Raw genomic sequence first — 16,809 nt, 5'->3', positions numbered from 1 at the left:
AGTAAAAGTACTACTGGGATGTCAGTGTTACATTTGCAGCTTGTTCCTGCTGCACCCGAGGCAAACATCATTTAATGCAGGTTTAAAGAATTAAAAAAGGACCTAAATTTCATGTTGAAACAGTTGTGATATTTATAAGTTATCACACCCTGCAGAAGACTCCAGCTGCACTCCACTTCATGAGTGATGTCACAGTGAGTGTTTTGCCTTTGACAGCAGATGGAAACCACCTGCATGCAGAGTCACATGAGCATCAAGGTCACAGAGATAGCAGCCACACAACATCTGACTCAACATGTTACCAGCGATTATACAATGCACACAAAAGTGCAGATCTTTGTGAGTACAGGAACTTTATTTAAATAGTGATTCGCCTTTACAAAAAACGAGTACATCAATTACACGCTTGATAAATATTTCACCATAATGTTCACATTGATCTTTTGTTTTTTAAATTGAGATTCCAAAGCGTTCAAAGTGTTGTTGTTTTTTTTATGTTTACATGTATGCTTTATTCAGCAGTATGAGAAAGGTTTAGTTGGGAAGAACAGGCTGATGTGCCTACATCTCTGACTCTCATGATAAAGTGAGGAAACACGAGGAATGTCTGAGATTATATGTCAGTAATTGAAGTTTATAACAAACAAAAATAGGAGCAAATTTTGAACTACAGAACAAAATTCTATCCTCAGTCATCATACGTTTAGCAGCACTCGACTGGAAGAGCATAATAATCTTCGTCAGCAACCAACTGAAAGCTGAAAACCACATCTAAAATAGTTTCCCTCTTTTGTGCCCAAGCGTCACCAACTCGATGGATCCATGCAAATACAAATTCAAACTGGCGTTGGGCAGAAGGCACTTGAATTTACATAAAAACACAGCCACCTTGCCCACTGCAGAATAAGAGACCTGGTGAACCCTGAGAGCAAGTCACCATCGGCCAACAGATTTGCCTGTGTTGTGGCAGTGAAGACCCCTCATGTGGAAACAGAAGCAACGCAGGGCCTTTGCATATGATTTGTGTGCGAGCTGTGAGGAGAAATGATCGTCTGTTGGACAGTAGCTTGAGTTGGCTGCGCTACTGACAATTTAAACCAGGGCTTTTTGAAGTTGAGAACTACAAGGACATGACACACACATACAAACACACTCAGGAGCATGCACACATACTCTCTAAATACATTTACAAACAGTGGATGCAGTTGTCCAGACATTTAAAAGGCCTTTCAGAAAGGGTCAAACATCTAACCTTTTATAGTACAATAAGTCTACGAGTGAGGTTTCCTCCTCATTGCTTGTTCGTGAGAGTACTGAGCTTAGAGGAAGATATTCTCTAAGCTTAGAGGAAGATATTCAGCAACAGCACCAAACAAAGAAAATCTTCACAAATCCAACTATGAGACAACCTACAGGTTAAGGTTCCGAAAATCTTAAAATACACCTAAAAATGCAACCTGCTTCACCAGTTTGACAATGCTCAGCTGAGAATGGCAGGATGAGGAGCTACTGTTGTTGCACTGCAGCTGATTGAGAAGAATTTCCGGAGATATTTTTGGCTCGAGGCAACCAATGGAGACAACAGGAAATTACTGGTCCCGGTCAACAAATAGATGGTCATATAACCTCCCAGAAAACACTTGTTTTTATGCAGATTTAAACAAACATATAAATTGTTAATTAACAAGCTTTAAAAGGCTATGGTTGGATAATTTCTTTTATATTTGGACAGACCCAGGTTCTCTGGTTCCTTTTGTTTCCAGCTTTCTGGCTCTGGATTCATATTTAACAGACTGATGTGAGAGTGCTATCAATCTTCTCATGCAACTCTGCAAAAATAAAAGCAAATAAAGTTACCTCCAAAAGTGTCAAACTGGCATTATGTGTGTAGGCTCCTTTCCGGTTAGCTCGACTGATTTTTCTCCAATTAGTTAAAAACAGGCCGATGGTCAACTGATTTTTCCCTCTTACTCCTGAGTTCATCTTCCCATCTGGAAACCATGTAAAATCACTACCATCCCTCAAAGAACCAGTCAGGAATATATCCCTCATAAGTAGCCATTTTGTAGTGAAAACCCCTTATTTAGACAACAAAACCTGACTCAGTATTCAACAATGTCTCCTACTCGTCCGCTATTCATGTGTATCTTCACCATGACAAATATGAGAAGAAACTATTGATATTTAGCCACATTTTAATATGTCTTGTCTCAGAATTTCTTGGAGTAACTTTAGCAATAGACTCAGTACACAACATGTTATCAGTACCATACAAATATATATATATATATATATTTCTCTATTATCTAGGGATATAAGAAATGAGGTCTGAGCTAACCTCAACATATTACACAGTCATTTGGGAGCCATAGTTAAGGCCTGCATGTGCAGATTTTCACTTAAGCAAGCTTTTGAATTTGGCTACCCTTCAAAAAACATTTAAAAAAAAATGTAGTCCATCACACCTGACCATATATGAACACCGTGTTTTCCTGATTGTCAGTCATGGAGTGTGCTAGCTTGATTGGCAGGTTTTTAACAAGAAACAGGGCTCAGTGAGTATGGCCGGTTCACTCTCATTCGTTGCTGTTGCTGCTGGTGTCGAGGTCTTTGCACTGCAGGTCACCTCCGGCATAGTTGATGCCGGGGATTTTAACGCCAAAGCGGTCGACGCACCAACAGATCCCCCTTTTCCGACCACGAGACGGCTTACACTGCAAGTAAAGAGCGGTTAAAACTTGTTTTTATTCATTTCTTGTTATATTTTAGCTTTATTGGGTAGTTAAAAGATCTCATTATGCTACAAAGCAGGGGTGCAGTCTCACTTGTTGACATAAAAGGATGCATCCATACCTGTTTTCGCTTGAAGAAGCCCTTCTTATCGCAGTTGGGGATGTACAGAGAGAGAGCCAACACCCGAGAAGTGTCCTTCATGCTCTGAATGAGATTATCTAGTCTTCTCCTGCAGGGCCCCTGCACACACACAAACACAGATGTGAGTATCTGCATGATCACAATGTGTATTTGTGCACCTGAGTTAAGAAAATAACGTTTCAAAATTCCTCGGAAAGTGTGTGAAATGTGAGGTGAATGAGGACTCTAGTATTCAGGGATTTCACTGTGTTCACACCATGTTGTCATGTGTGAATATGGACCTGCGGGGCATCTTGGCTGATTTGTCAAAACTGGTTTCTTTCCAGTGTGTGCAACATAAATAAAGCCTGAAGCAGTGAGGTGCAAGATCTTCCGTTTTTTTTTTTCCTGGTTTTAAGGAAAGCAAAAGATCTGCTCATTCAAACCAAATATGGTCTACAAGTCGTCTTCAAATCTTGAGCAGTGAAACAAATATGAGCTGCAGAGCTGAGAGTTTTTCACCCAGGTATGCATCTCTGTAATCTCTACATCACTTACAAATTCAGGCTCCAGTTTATCGAGGCTGAGCGGTGAGAAATCCAGGTTGCTGGCCGGTCCCAGCCTGGCCAACTGCTTCTTGCGGTCCTTGGCCTGCTTCATGGCCTGGGCCTTACGACTGCTGATGTGATCGCCATATAAGGGCACCTTGGTTTGCGCCGGCTCTGCAACGCGTAGCAGGGTGCCATCATGAGACTGTCCGTCTGTTTGGAAGGCAAAGACACACAAGAGACAGACGGGTCAGTCAGAGTTTTAAAGTTTACAGTCGCTGTTTCTCACTAAAATGAGCTGTGTCTGTGTTTGAGGCCCGACGTGTTCTTCCTCATAAAACACTTGCAATGTGAGCTCTCCTCTCCTCTTCTAAACCTTGATGAGTTTCTTGGAGCATTATTTTTTACCAACATGGCATGAGCATATTTGAACTTCTGTCTTTAGGACTGAGCAGGAAAGTGCATTGCTCCATGCTTCTACATGTACACATACATACTTCTGCATGTGCCTACATTTTCACCCTCAAATTCCTTTCAACTAAATTTAGTCAATACTAAATTAAATTAAACTTTAAAACTGGTGTAATGCTGCAAATAACATGTCACTGCAAAATAATTAATTCACTCGTGCATTACTATAAAATTCAAACACACAACAAAACCAAGATGCTTCAGCAGCAGTCAGCTGAAGCTTGATTCACACAGAATTACTGTCATCAGAGAAGGACTGTCTTATCTGCAGTATGGTTGGTAATTTGCACCGGAACTTTACAAATTACAGACAGACCAGAATTTAAAATCCGTGAACCAGTGATACCAATTATTACAAACAACTTCATGTCCACAGGTGTAATATTAGTCCTGTGCAAACAGGGCTTCAAAGCATATTTCGGAGTCTTTCATGACTGCGTGAAGAAGGGTCAAAATCAAGAGCACTATGATGGCTCCCACCTGGAACTCTACCTGTCTGCACGTCTGAAATCACAAAGCTATAACTCATGGGGGCACGGGGCAGGAGTGTCGAATTTGGAAACGTCATAACACAATGTGATGATTTCACTGCACCAGCTAAATGCTTATTTAGCACAACCAGTGGCTACTGTCCAGTTTCAGATTGGATGTGTTGACATACGGGATAACATAGCCTACATTTATGGCAAGTCAGGTTGCCAGTTTGGGGTATATGTAGACCAGGGGTTTTAAAACTTTTATAGCAAGTGACCTAAATGAGATATTTAGTCTCACCCTGGCACCCAGGCCCATGAAAACATGCTATTACCCTTGTCATGTGGCAAACCACCAGAAACAGCCGCAGCCCATTTTGGGTACCAACCCCCACAGAAACCCTCATGTACATGCATCTTTCATCTGTGCAAAAATACAGCTCTATGATAAATTTTGGGGAGTCGCACACAGTCACCCAAACCTCAGCACTCGCCCCTCTCCCTTGTCCCCACCCTCTATTCATTCAACCACAGAGACTGCGCCGAGGCAGGAATGAGTGGCTGCGGCTTTCTTTCCCAAAAGCACTTTAAACTGATATCTCATTTAATTTATGGCCTTAAACATGCATTAGCTCTGTATGTGTCCTAAGCCACAGTTGGCCCATTTTCACTGCTATGTCACGCACTTGTTTCTATTTAATTATGGCAGATTGCAAATTCTGCATATAAACCCTTCTATCCATTTCTGCTCTGACGTGATTGCTAAGCTACTAAGCTAACTGGATGGTGGAACAAGGTCACCGCCTCATTGCAAATGATGCTTAAAACCTCCCTCCCCCCCCCCCCCCCACACACACACACACACTCATGATGAAGATCATGATGATGTCATTCATCCCTTCCCTTAATGACAGGTTCATGAAAAAAAGAAAGAGATTCCCTCCACTTTACTGCTGACACAGTTTTCTTTTCCTTCCGAGAAAGCCGAGGCAGATCAGCAGCCAGTGTCCAATCAAGTCTTCACTTGCTAATCCTCAAACTTGTCTCATCTGACCTGTGCTGACTGATCACGTCTTTCATTTTTCCTCTTCCTTCCTCTCCCTTTTCCTCTTGTTAGACTTGGTGATCCTGGAGAGCCAGCTCACTGCAGGAATTACTGACTGAAAACCCTTTCTTTTGTTCTTGACAAGAAGTTTTCTTTTTTGCTTCATCTGGAAAATAAGATTCTTTTAGCTTTTATTGGGATTTGAATGTCAGCGTGTGTCATCGTTTACTGATCTTTCACACATTATAAATGTGCAAAATGCTCAAACTAGTGTCTATAGATTGCCACTTTTGAATGAGGTATGTATTTATCAGTGTGCATATGGGTTTTGTTTAATTTGTATGTTGACAGAATGCCAAGCAGGAGACGTTGAGTTAATAGCTGGCTGATGGGCAGACAGACGGGGGATCAGTAACCCACGCTCAGCCTGCATTCTGCTGAATCACTGCACAGCCTGGGCCTGCCTGCAGCGCTGAGTCGCAGAGAGGGAGGGAGGGAGGGGAGGGAGAGGAGCGGGCAGACAGATGAAGAGACCAGGGCGGGACTAACAAAGAGTGGTGAGTGGAAGCAGAGGATAGTGTGGGAAAGGCAGTAAAAGGGAAAGGGGAGCTGTTACAATAATTTCTCAGATGCAGAGCTGCTGAAGGTTGAATGAGTGCAGCCAAGGAAATCTTTTTATTTTTTGTGGAATGCAAATCGGCTTCAAAATTAAATGTAAAAAAAAAGTTAATCCTTACCATAAAACTAATAAAAAACCAGACAAAATAAATTTCTCTTATTTGAATGTGTCACTGATAAGTTTGTATGGCATTGTTTCAATGCTTCCCCCTTTCTTATCTTCTGTCTTTTGTTATTGGACTCTACGCCAGTGTTACTGAGCCAGAAAATCTGTGGTTCAGCCCGCTGAGGTTTAACGCAGCCTGTGAGATTATTTATGTTTCCAGAGGAGCGTTGCTTCAACTCTAAAACTCCAATCTGCAGGAAAATGAGGCAGCAGACAGAGTGGAAAGGGTGAATCTGGGGATGGTGGAGAAGAAGAATGGGGTGGAAACAGATGAAGAGGGACACTGGCCAGACAGGGAAAGAAGAGATGAGGCTGTGTGGTGGGAGAGAATAGCGCGACGGAGACAAAAAAAAGGTGGGTCAGGTGTGGGAAAAGGCACAGGTGGTAGATGAAGACAAGGAGAGGTGTGCAGGGGACTGACAAAAGAAAGAAAGGCTAAAAGACAAAAAGACAAGAGACCTTAGAGGAAGGGAACGAGGTAAAATACGACTTCACACATTGAAGGCTGTGAGTGCGAGAGCCACTAGCCAACATTTGCCACAAAACTGTCCTAAGTGCTCTCCAGTAGACACTTTGACTCTGTCCCTGAACTGCCATTCAAAGGATCCAACAAGGAGCCTCGCCGAGCACACCTGTAATCTTCTCCCTCGTTTTATGTCGTTTGGGGGGCCTCGAGGCGATGGCCCACTCACACGAAACCTACTGATTTATGGCTCACAGACCCACGAAGACCTTTCAAACCGAGATGACAGGTTGATCGGCACTCTGCACCAATTGTTGACAGAGTTCATGGGGTCGAGGCGTACTGAGGCTTTCGAGTCGTGTGCCTTGATAATGACAGGTGTCAGCCTGTATTAAAGAGAGCTGTGAGCTGACCCACATCAGCCTCGCTGGCTCCCAAAGATACAAGGAGATAGGAGGGCTGAAGACTCACCACCCTCTTTGTTGAAAATCCTTCATCTTTACACTAATTTGTGACTGGTGATTACAGTGTAGAAGTCATTGTTCCATCGTTTTCTTCTTCTACCTTTGCATCTCTGGCTGTGTGTCTCTCACTTGTGGGCTTCATTCAAATTCCTGCATTGACAAGAGAGGAGTAACATCTCTACCCAGCGGTTTGCTATTTCTTTGCACCGGGGCGCTTTAGATCTTTGGTTTAAACACAATATAACACTGTCAGAGCTCAGAAATATATAGAAGTACTGATATTGTTCAACCAATGAGAGCACTACAGCTTTAAGTGCCGCAATTTGATTATAGTCCTGGTGTAGTATCATGATGGGAATGATGATAAAAGAAGGTTACACTGTAATGATTCAATTAATTAAGTTAATTAATGTTCCAATCAAAGTTGGTGATCTGTTTGAACGTAATTACAGCCGCAGTGATCTGAATCTGTCAGCTCTCTGCAGGCCTACCTTTTGATGGATGCAGCAGTTTATACAACTTCTCGTTCTTGCACACCCCCCGGCCGTGCAGGAGCGCGTGCAGCGGCTTCTCCTCGCCGTTCTTGGGCAGGCAGCGGAGTCCGCGCGTGCACGGCCCGGTGTACACGCCACACGGCTGGCCCTCTTCGAGCGCGCACGTCAGGCAGCAGCCGCAGCCGGGCTCCTTCACCAGCTGACAGCCAACCGGGACCGGCGGACACATAGACAGGGCCTTCTCGTCGCACGGCTCGCACGGCACGTACGACGAGCCGCAGCCGGTTATGCTCAGCAGCGGAACCATCAGGAAGGAAACTCTGAGCAGCATGGTGCGCTTCTCGACTAAACTGCAGGGTGTTCTGACCGAAACGATTATCAACTGAATCTTGTGCTGAATCCTTTCTTTGTAAAATGTTTGAGTCCAAACATCAGGGGGGTGTTTGCTGCATCCACAGGTGCCTCGTGCGCTCAAGTCCAAATGTCACTGCATCCGATGCTTGCAATCCACAAGACAGTCACTCTGCTCCTTTTAAAATGTCGCTCAATCTCTCAATTACCAATATTTTACAAAACAAAAAAAGAGATAAAATGATCTCGGCACCACGTATCTCACCCCTCAGTGATGTCCGGTGCCGTTTACGCGCAAGCTGTTCGTCTCCAAATGAGAAAGAGCCTGCTGATTCCCCCTGTCGCTCGCTCTGTAGGTTATTTTACCCGCCCGGATTGTGAGCAGAATGTATCATCTGTGGCTTTGAGTTTGCCTTTTAAAAAAGAAACTGCCAGAGGCGAAGCCTATAACGATGGGTATGTCAAACAACGTTTGGAGGGGGAGGCGCACTTGTCAACTCCGTGCGCTGCGATGCTGATTTCACAGGGCGGGTGCTGGCATGCCTCCAGATCTGCCAGATACAAGACGATGCTCCTGAAGGCGACTGAGTAAGACCTTATCTCCCTCGCTGCACAATGGCTAGTTAATATTCTCAAGATTGTGAATCTGAAATACATCATTTTTATTGTGTTTTAAGAACAAGGCAGATCAAGGCATTATTCTGATAACTGAATCTAAACTGGTGACAAGGTTGTTTTACATGACAGCCAGTGAACCTAAAATGTATGGTGACAAAATATGTTTCATCGGGTCTCCAAATGTTTTATGATTTCTGCATGTTCCCCTGGTCAAATAAGCTATAAAGACAAATAGAGACTAACTGAACTTCCTGTTCTCACAGTATTCATCCTGCTGATGATTGTTTTGTGGTTTCAATGGTTCCCCATTTTCATGTTTGTTACTTGATATAAGCAGACAAGCTGATTCCCCACTTTGCTTCAACCCAACATAGGACACTATAATCCCGACTTTGATAACTTAACCTCAGAAATAGTGTTCAGATTCCCTTGCTATTTTCACCGCAATATGCAAAAATTCTCACCAAAATCTAAATCCTTATTCAACATAACCTTGGAAAAATGCAATTAGAGGATTCAGATACTTTTCTTGACCACAAACATGATTTATTCTGTTTCCCTGTAGAGGTGCCATTTGGATCCAGCCTACACAGACCCTACTAAATCAGAGACCTATAAACTGGTGAAATCTGACTTGTAATGGCACCAAAAAGGCGTGATCCTGCAAGAAGAAAGCTTCATGATTTCTCAGATATTCTTCAGTCTCTTTTTCAAAAGTACTGCAGCTTTAAATATTTGCGGGATGCTGTCTTAACCATAATGAATTCTCCAACGATGTGCACACTGACTTTCTGTGGAAAGGTCCAGATCAAGGCAAGCTGCACTTCAAGTGACCTTCTTTTACGACTCAGCGAGGTCAGTGTCCAGTGAGATAACTGGTCATCTCTCATGGAGGACAGAGCGCTCGTAGTTCACTGGATGTTCTGGCAAATAGTAATAGATTTGAGCATGTTTGTGTTGTTAGCAAACACAGTCTCTGCAGAGACCAAGATGAATTCATGTAATGCTTGTGACCCTGGTCATGTTCTTCCTGTTGTTATTGCTGTGCATAAGTTCTTGATTATTTAGTTTTATTGGCCTCTGTTTACATCTTCAGCTAGCAGTTTAAAATTAAGTTTAAGTGTTCCATTAGTGCATAAATCCAATTTCAGATGTTTGTACTGTCAGTGAGTACTGAAACTGACCTTTTAAACTCACACTGATAAGACCTTTTGTTCCTTTGCTGTGTCAAGTTTCACTTCCTCTTTCTCCCCTTCCCCCCTTTGTGTGAAACTTTGTCGACGAGTTCTGCTCAGATCATCCGACCCCTGTTTGCCTTTGCCCTTGACCTTTGTGCTGTATCAGGTGTCAAGTGATGTCACACGTGACGAAAAGGTCAGCTCAGTGTTGCCCACTCCCCCCCGTCATCCCCCTCGTCTACCTGCCGAGAGTGGAAGAAAGAGCGCCATTCAGATGGAAACCTGGAAGACACATCTGTGCTTCAAACAACATCGAAAAAAATCTCCCCCTTAAAGATCACCTCGAGACTCTCGTGCACATTTATGATTCATAAATCAGTGATTTATGACCCAGATGCATATGGGCAATGCAAATACAGTATGTCTGCATTTGTTTTTGTTTTCTCGAGCTGTGAGACAAGGAGGATCTGTGGTCCAAGTTTTGCGAAGGTTCATAAATCTTGTTGCTACTTCTGTTTGTGTTAGGCTTCCTATATAGTTTGCATGCTGAACTGATGCATACGGCCCATATCATGCACAGATGCTGGCTCTAGCTGAACATTATATAACTGCAAGATTTCGATTTGCCTTGCAGTTTATTTCAAGACTAGATATGTGCTGAGGTTTCATTGCTGGGAATGACGGAGTAATGGTGCATAAAATCCATGCTTCAGAGCAAAACTTGGGATTTTGGTGTGTTCAGCTCTAATATCTGCACTGACTCCACCACTCTTAGTCCAGTATAGTACCATTTCAGCTCTAGTTTTTAATTTACCTGACGCTACAACACTGAGCCTGTGCAGTCCGGTTCAGCGAACGGACAACAGCTGAACCACTGCCTGAGCTCTCTGGGTGACACTTAAATGCCCCAAACACCCACGGTGCACCCACACAGGTATTTCCACTTATTTAGGCTGATAGAGCTGTGTGGGCATGTACAGACTGTGCTTCTTTGACATCTCCCTGACTCTACTGTTAGGTTTCCTGATGGGATAGGTTGAATCACACCTTTATCATTTTTACATGGCACATGGAGTCCAGTTACCTTGTTTGAATCTGAGGAGGGGGTCTAATTAGCCCAGTTAATTGAAAACACCCTTGTAGGTGGGCAGTCCTGCCTGATTAGAGTGTAAGAGAGTAACATGGTTTGGTTCACAGAACATGCTGAACCAAAGTCCTGCACTGATTGATTCAAGACAAATAAACATACTTGAGTTTCATTCTTCGGTAAATATCACATTTGCTCCTCAAAATGTGGCTGATAAAAACTTAAATTTAAAACAGGTGTTTCCTTTGCAGCTTTCAAGATCCTGAATTCCACCATGTGCAGGGAATCATGACTAAACTAGTCAGGAACTTTCATGTGACCATGTCTTATTTACAGGGCACTCGAGCTCAGTTGGGAATACATCACCTTTATAGACTTATCAACCACTAAAAGAATAGCATCAGCTTCAGTTGACAGAAGACTGCATCTGATGAAGATTATGATATAACTGAAAGCTCCAGAACAGTTGCGAAATGGGTCTTGAGTGAATTTAAGGTCATATTTTAAGCCAACATGGACAAGAAGCTTTTAAAGTGGTCATAAATGTGAAATTTCAAACATCCACGACAACAGGGCAAACTCCATCTGCAGATGAAAGTTGTGTGATGGGACTGAAAACTCCAGAGCAGAAACTAAATGTTAATTTACTGAACTGTCAGTGGCAAGGTCAAGAATCCACTTTTTCCCCTTGTAGAGTCTGTAATTTCTTCTTGTTAGTGACATGCACATGTCCAGAGAGTAGGACAGAAAAATGGAAGTGGGATGGTTTCACATTTTTTTGGGCCATAGCAAAAATATTAGGCTCAACCTTGTCGGCACCAACAAGACGGTACCAAAGCCAAGGACCAGTGAGGGGAATATGGGAGCCTGGCAAAAAATTTAAAAAAAAAAAGATGGGGGAAGTCTGGGCCAGCCACACAATGGGCCGTCGGACCCAGAACTCCCTCCCAAACAAAAATAAACTCAAAAACATGTCAACCAGGCCTCCATCCCCCAAAGACAGAACCCCACTAGTGTAAGCAAATAGCAAGAGAGCTGCTTCATTTGCAAGGGAGAGCTTCTCCTACAACCTCCCTTAAATAGGCTTTGGTGGGCGGGGCCGTCCACTCACCTCACATCCGAAACACCTAAAGAGAAAGACACAAGGTGAGAGCGTTTAACACAATTACCTGCTGCAAATTTCTGCTGGTGGCTATCATTTGAAGTCCAAATGTGCTGTAAACTCAAGTTTACTCTACCTTTTCTCATACTTGGAATTGTTTGACTTGTTGAGGAGACCCTGAATTCAAAGTTAGTTTTAGTGTCTGTGAGGGCAGATTGTGTCATTTCATGAGGTTGTGCAGGTTCAGGTCCCACTCCCCCTTTGTCCTTTAAACACTCTCATCTCTGAATGGGCCACTAAACCTCTGACCTTTGACCTCCTTGACAAAATAAGCTACAAAAGAATTCTGGTAATTTGCTTGATTTTATCTTTTGTCCTCGGTTGCCATTAAAGTACAAACAAGTGAATGTGTCATAAACTGAGGAGACGTGCTGTTGAATCGCAGCCAGGACCATAAAGGTAGTGTGAATTAAAACACATATCCACTCGCCAAATGATGTCATGCTGCTCATGCTTGGACACTCCCCACCCTGCAGTGCTGGTTGTCTTCCAACTCCTATAGCCGCAGTAAGAGAGAGAAAGAAGAAGAAGGGGGAAAAAAAAAAAAAGAGTATGTGTGGGGCTAGAGAAAGAGATGTACTCGACATGTCATACTTTACCTGTGTCTCAAGAGCCCCATGGCAGATCTACCACCCACCACAGACTCTGGGCCTCAGTGGGGCCTCCAGGCTAAAGACACTCACCTCCACCCTGATTATTCAGCTTTGCCTTTCTTTCCTTTTGTATCATTTAGGTTTTCAATAAAATACGTTTTTGGAGATTCAAACAAATGCTTTTGTTCATGATCTGGGAGAAATTATTCATCTTTAGATTTTTTTTTTTTTACCTACAATATAGTGTTGTTTCCCGAGTTAGCTGGGGAAATGTTTGACATGACACCAACGTAAAAGTTTAAACAACTGATAACAAGCTTCTCACAAAAACAATATCTCAAGGATAAAAGTTCCCTCTTGCCTATTGTTGTTGTCTGAGGCCGGAGATATACTTGCGTTAATGTTTACATTATGGTTGCTTCACCTATCCTGGATGCATTTGGAGCGTTGATTGTGCATGTCCTCAGAAATTACTGCGATGCATCCGCAATTAGCAATACGCTCATGAACTATAAGGGCTGTATGGAGATGTGGCGGGGTCAGGAGACAAGAAAGCAGCGGCTGCACAGGCAGAAATCTTCGCAGACAAGTATAGACATATGTTTGTCAGAATAGCTGTCATGATATCAATGCCATTTGACGTGCAAACCTGCTAAATTAAATGGAAACAAGTGTGGGACCATTACGTCCGTGCACGTCAGAAAATGTTGCTTGAGATAAGCTGAGCTCTTTCACCAGACTGCGGACCACTGGGACCAATTTTCCACAAAATATTACAGTAATGTCACCATGTTTATTTTTTTTACATCATGCATGTATTAAATTCTATTTATATTGATTAAACAATGGTGGAATTGCATCGTACAGATGCAAGTATGTGATCAATTAGCTTGTCAATGCAGCAGCTTGTCTATGCAAACACATTGTTAAAAAAGCAGGTACATCTCCAGCCTAAAATAACAGTGCTTTTATTTTGGTAGCATCTCAGACAGCTGTAACACTTTTCCTGGCAATACATTATTTGGAAAGAGTGTTGCTTACTTTTGTAATATGGAATCTGGCACAAAATCATGATGATACATATTTAAGATTTGATCGATAACAAAAGCTTTGTCTCTGTTATTTTTGTTCTCAGATTCATTCTGCACAGAAGCTTTCAACTTATCCATCTTTCTCCCCTCTCATAATCGTGATTCCCTCGTCTTTCTCCATCATTGTTCATCCTCCTCTGTCTGCAGCTTGGTTTTCATATCCTGACCTACTTTGTTATCTGTCAAAAGACACTGAAGCTGCTGCTGCACTTGTTCTGTGAGAGATAATGGAGCTTGAGTCAACTTGAGCGTTGTTTGAACGAAGAAAATGATCAAAAACAGAGAAGAAGCAACCTCAGCACAAAATGGTTCGGAGACACTATACAATCTCTGGTAAACAGCGCTCAAGCGTCGTATTTCTCTCCATCCCCAGGCCCCGTGGGCTAACGTGCTACATTACAAGAGAGAAAAAAGTATGCCAGACAATGAAGTAATCCTTGTGAAAGTGATACCTTGAAAGCCTGCACTGTAGGAGGTAGATTTTCTTGTGCCTTTAACTTCACCAAGTCTGATGGCAAATCATAGATTAAGTCAGCCAAAACCACTTCTTTATATGTAGTAACATTTCAACATTAACACTTATTATTTTAGTACGTGACTGATTCATTTGTGTCTGATTACCATCTTCCATTAAAACATGCATCCCCATCATGTCTCGGAGCAACTGGACCAAACGGCAGACGGGAGAATATTTTGGACACATTTGTATGAAACAAACGACCTTCTGCCGGTTACTAATCCATCTGCATGGAGCTGACTATGGAACACAAGATGACTCGCTTGTGTGGCTGATGTGCTCCATATGACAGTCAGAACTTACTGTAAGCGACAAAGCAGAGTAAACCGCGAGAAATGTGCTGAGGCAGCCTGCACACACACACACAGATAGAGTCAATTCCCAGATTACAGTAAGCACTTGATTTTCAGAAAGAATTAGAGGAGTCCACACGTGATAAGCTAGAGCTGAATTTCCAAGTAATGCAACTGCCATTGTGTGGGTTGAGAATGAAGCACAGTTGGAGCTTATGGGTGTTGACGACTGTATGTTTCCCACAATGCAAATTTAGAAAAAGAAAATTACTGAGAAAAACTGGTGAACAAGACATACGACATATCTCAAGTGTAGCTAATGGAGCTTTGAGTATAACAAACTGACATGTTCATATGAAAACATGTCCTCTACTGACCAGGAAGTGATGCATTTCATGTCTCTGGCAGCAGCAGCAGTGTTTGTTTTGAATTAATAGATGAAGTAGTGAGTAAATACTGTAAGCAGTGACTAAGCTGAGCGTCACCTACAGAAGCTCCAGCTCCATCAAGGGGAATTCCCTGGGAAGAAGACGTGGAGCTCATGGCCACACTGTTAGATTTCTAATTTATGTGTGGGAAGTGAAGTACAACAGTGCCACATCAATGGCTGTACAGCATCAGTGATGATATCTGGAAGAAAAAAAACACACAAAAAATAACAACTTTAAGTGTTGTTTACAGCCTCCGGTAGAGAAAACAAATGTTGTGCCAATCAATATTTTTTCTGCCAGATGTTGCCTTTTACTGTAAACCGTCTGCCTGCGGTTTCTCTGATTCACAAACTTGTTAAGATGACAGTGCACTTTTATTTCCATGACACAGCAATTGCAGTCACCAGCACCAAATTACACATGAGGTGGCGCATGTTTGGGAAACGGTGACCACAAATCAGCAGGGCACTGTCATCTGCATGCAAAACTACAGCACAAGGTAAGAGGAGGAAAAACAAGCGCGAGCGAGGCGTCTAAAGAGCTCTGAAGGCTGCAGAGTTTGGTGAAGGATTATAGGAAGCAGTACGTGAGATGGCAGATTGGCTAAAACCCTGTCAGCACATCTGTGTGGCCCTGGCAACTGTGAATTGGACAAAGGCAGATCATTGGATCCAGATGTTGGAAAAGCTTTGGCGCTCCTGCGCCATGACGATTCTATTCAAAGAACAAGTGCTGTTTTTTATGAATTCATGGAACCTGAATATTCAAATCTGTCGGCAAATCGTTTGTCTTCTGTAAAGTTAGCTGTAGTGGAGACAAACTGTGTCAGGTGGTCTCTCTCTCAGAGGGAGGTAGCTTGGACTTTATCCATAACAACTATGCTGACATGTGGTGGGGGGGGGAAACACACCAACCTCTTAACTCTATTTAGGAACTGCTGTATTTCAAAACTCTTAAATCTAAAGTTTTAAAGTGTACACTGATCATCAGTAAGTCAGAGATAAAGTCAGGGTTAGGTCACTTTGCCCTGTGACCCTGCCTTAGCACCTGCTGAGCACAGCGTTGGAAAATAGTAAATACCAAAACATTTCTTGGAAAATAATTTTCTGGCATCTTAGTTTCCGTCATCACTCATTTGAAAATGCTTTCTCAGAATTTGCGGTTTCTACTTGTCTGCGTTGTGGTATGCAGAAGATCTCCCAAGAAAATATGAATGAATTTGGCAGGAGGACCCTCTCAGAGGAATCGTTCTGATTTACTGCTCCAAGACCTTTGCCCTTGTTGTGGGCCTGCACAGTTTGAAGCTGTGGTCACGCTGTCCTCCCCGTTGGGCTTTCCCACTGGCGTCAGTGCACAACGCAATGAGTGACGGTTACGTTTTTGTAAAGGGTTTTTTACCAGAACAAGTCCCGCTGTGGTTTTCAGGGTCACTGTGACTTTGAGAGGCTAAACTAACTTTTTCTGGCCATGTTTTTTCCTCTCTGTGCATTGGTGTCAGTGTCTACATATCGAACGCCAGAGAAGTGAACTTGGATACAGAAACAAACAGATGAAAATACATAAGTATGCACACACAGACACACAAACACAACCTCTGACATGAAATAAAGATAAAAAGGTATTAAACAGTTACCCACCTGGTTGACATTCATCTTTGCGTGAGTGCTTGTTCGTGTGCAAGTTTGGCTGCAATCTAATAATGTCAGTGATTAAAATGTTTACTGTAATTAAAATAACTGCCAGAATTATTAAAAAAAAAAAAAAAAGCAGTTGAAAAAATATTGTTTTCACTCGTGTCTATCCAAAAACACCAAAGAATCTTAATGTGGTTTGAGTTAATTCTGCATTTCAGCAAGCAGGCCTCCATCATTGCACCACAGAGTGCTGCAGTGG

The 16,809-nt window shown here is 42.7% G+C and overlaps 1 protein-coding gene across 1 annotated transcript; it reads right to left on the bottom strand.

Annotated features, from left to right (window-relative positions):
* Positions 1 to 336: 336 nt before the first annotated feature.
* On the bottom strand, positions 337 to 8,427 carry igfbp5a (insulin-like growth factor binding protein 5a). The gene is made up of 4 exons (XM_069163934.1): positions 7,593 to 8,427; positions 3,412 to 3,614; positions 2,854 to 2,973; positions 337 to 2,714 (listed from the first exon to the last, which is right to left on the bottom strand). The coding sequence occupies exons 1-4, from the start codon at positions 7,924 to 7,926 to the stop codon at positions 2,577 to 2,579; spliced, it is 795 nt and encodes a 264-aa protein (XP_069020035.1). The 5' UTR covers positions 7,927 to 8,427; the 3' UTR covers positions 337 to 2,576.
* Between the last annotated feature and the right edge of the window lie 8,382 nt (positions 8,428 to 16,809).

Source organism: Embiotoca jacksoni, unplaced genomic scaffold (genome assembly GCF_022577435.1).
Source record: "Embiotoca jacksoni isolate LCO1_2020_lvr unplaced genomic scaffold, fEmbJac1.0.p SCAF_30, whole genome shotgun sequence".
Lineage (NCBI taxonomy): Eukaryota > Metazoa > Chordata > Actinopteri > Embiotocidae > Embiotoca > Embiotoca jacksoni.
This window is presented reverse-complemented; position numbering and strand designations above follow the sequence as displayed.

Coding starts and splice junctions, on each gene's coding strand:
- igfbp5a (XM_069163934.1), bottom strand. CDS start 7,926: ATGCTGCTCAGAGTTTCCTTCCTGATGGTTCCGCTGCTGAGCATAACC. Junction 2,974..3,411: donor ATAAACTGGAGCCTGAATTT/GTAAGTGATGTA, acceptor GTGTGTGTGCAG/GGGCCCTGCAGGAGAAGACT. Junction 2,715..2,853: donor GCTTCTTCAAGCGAAAACAG/GTATGGATGCAT, acceptor CTTTACTTGCAG/TGTAAGCCGTCTCGTGGTCG.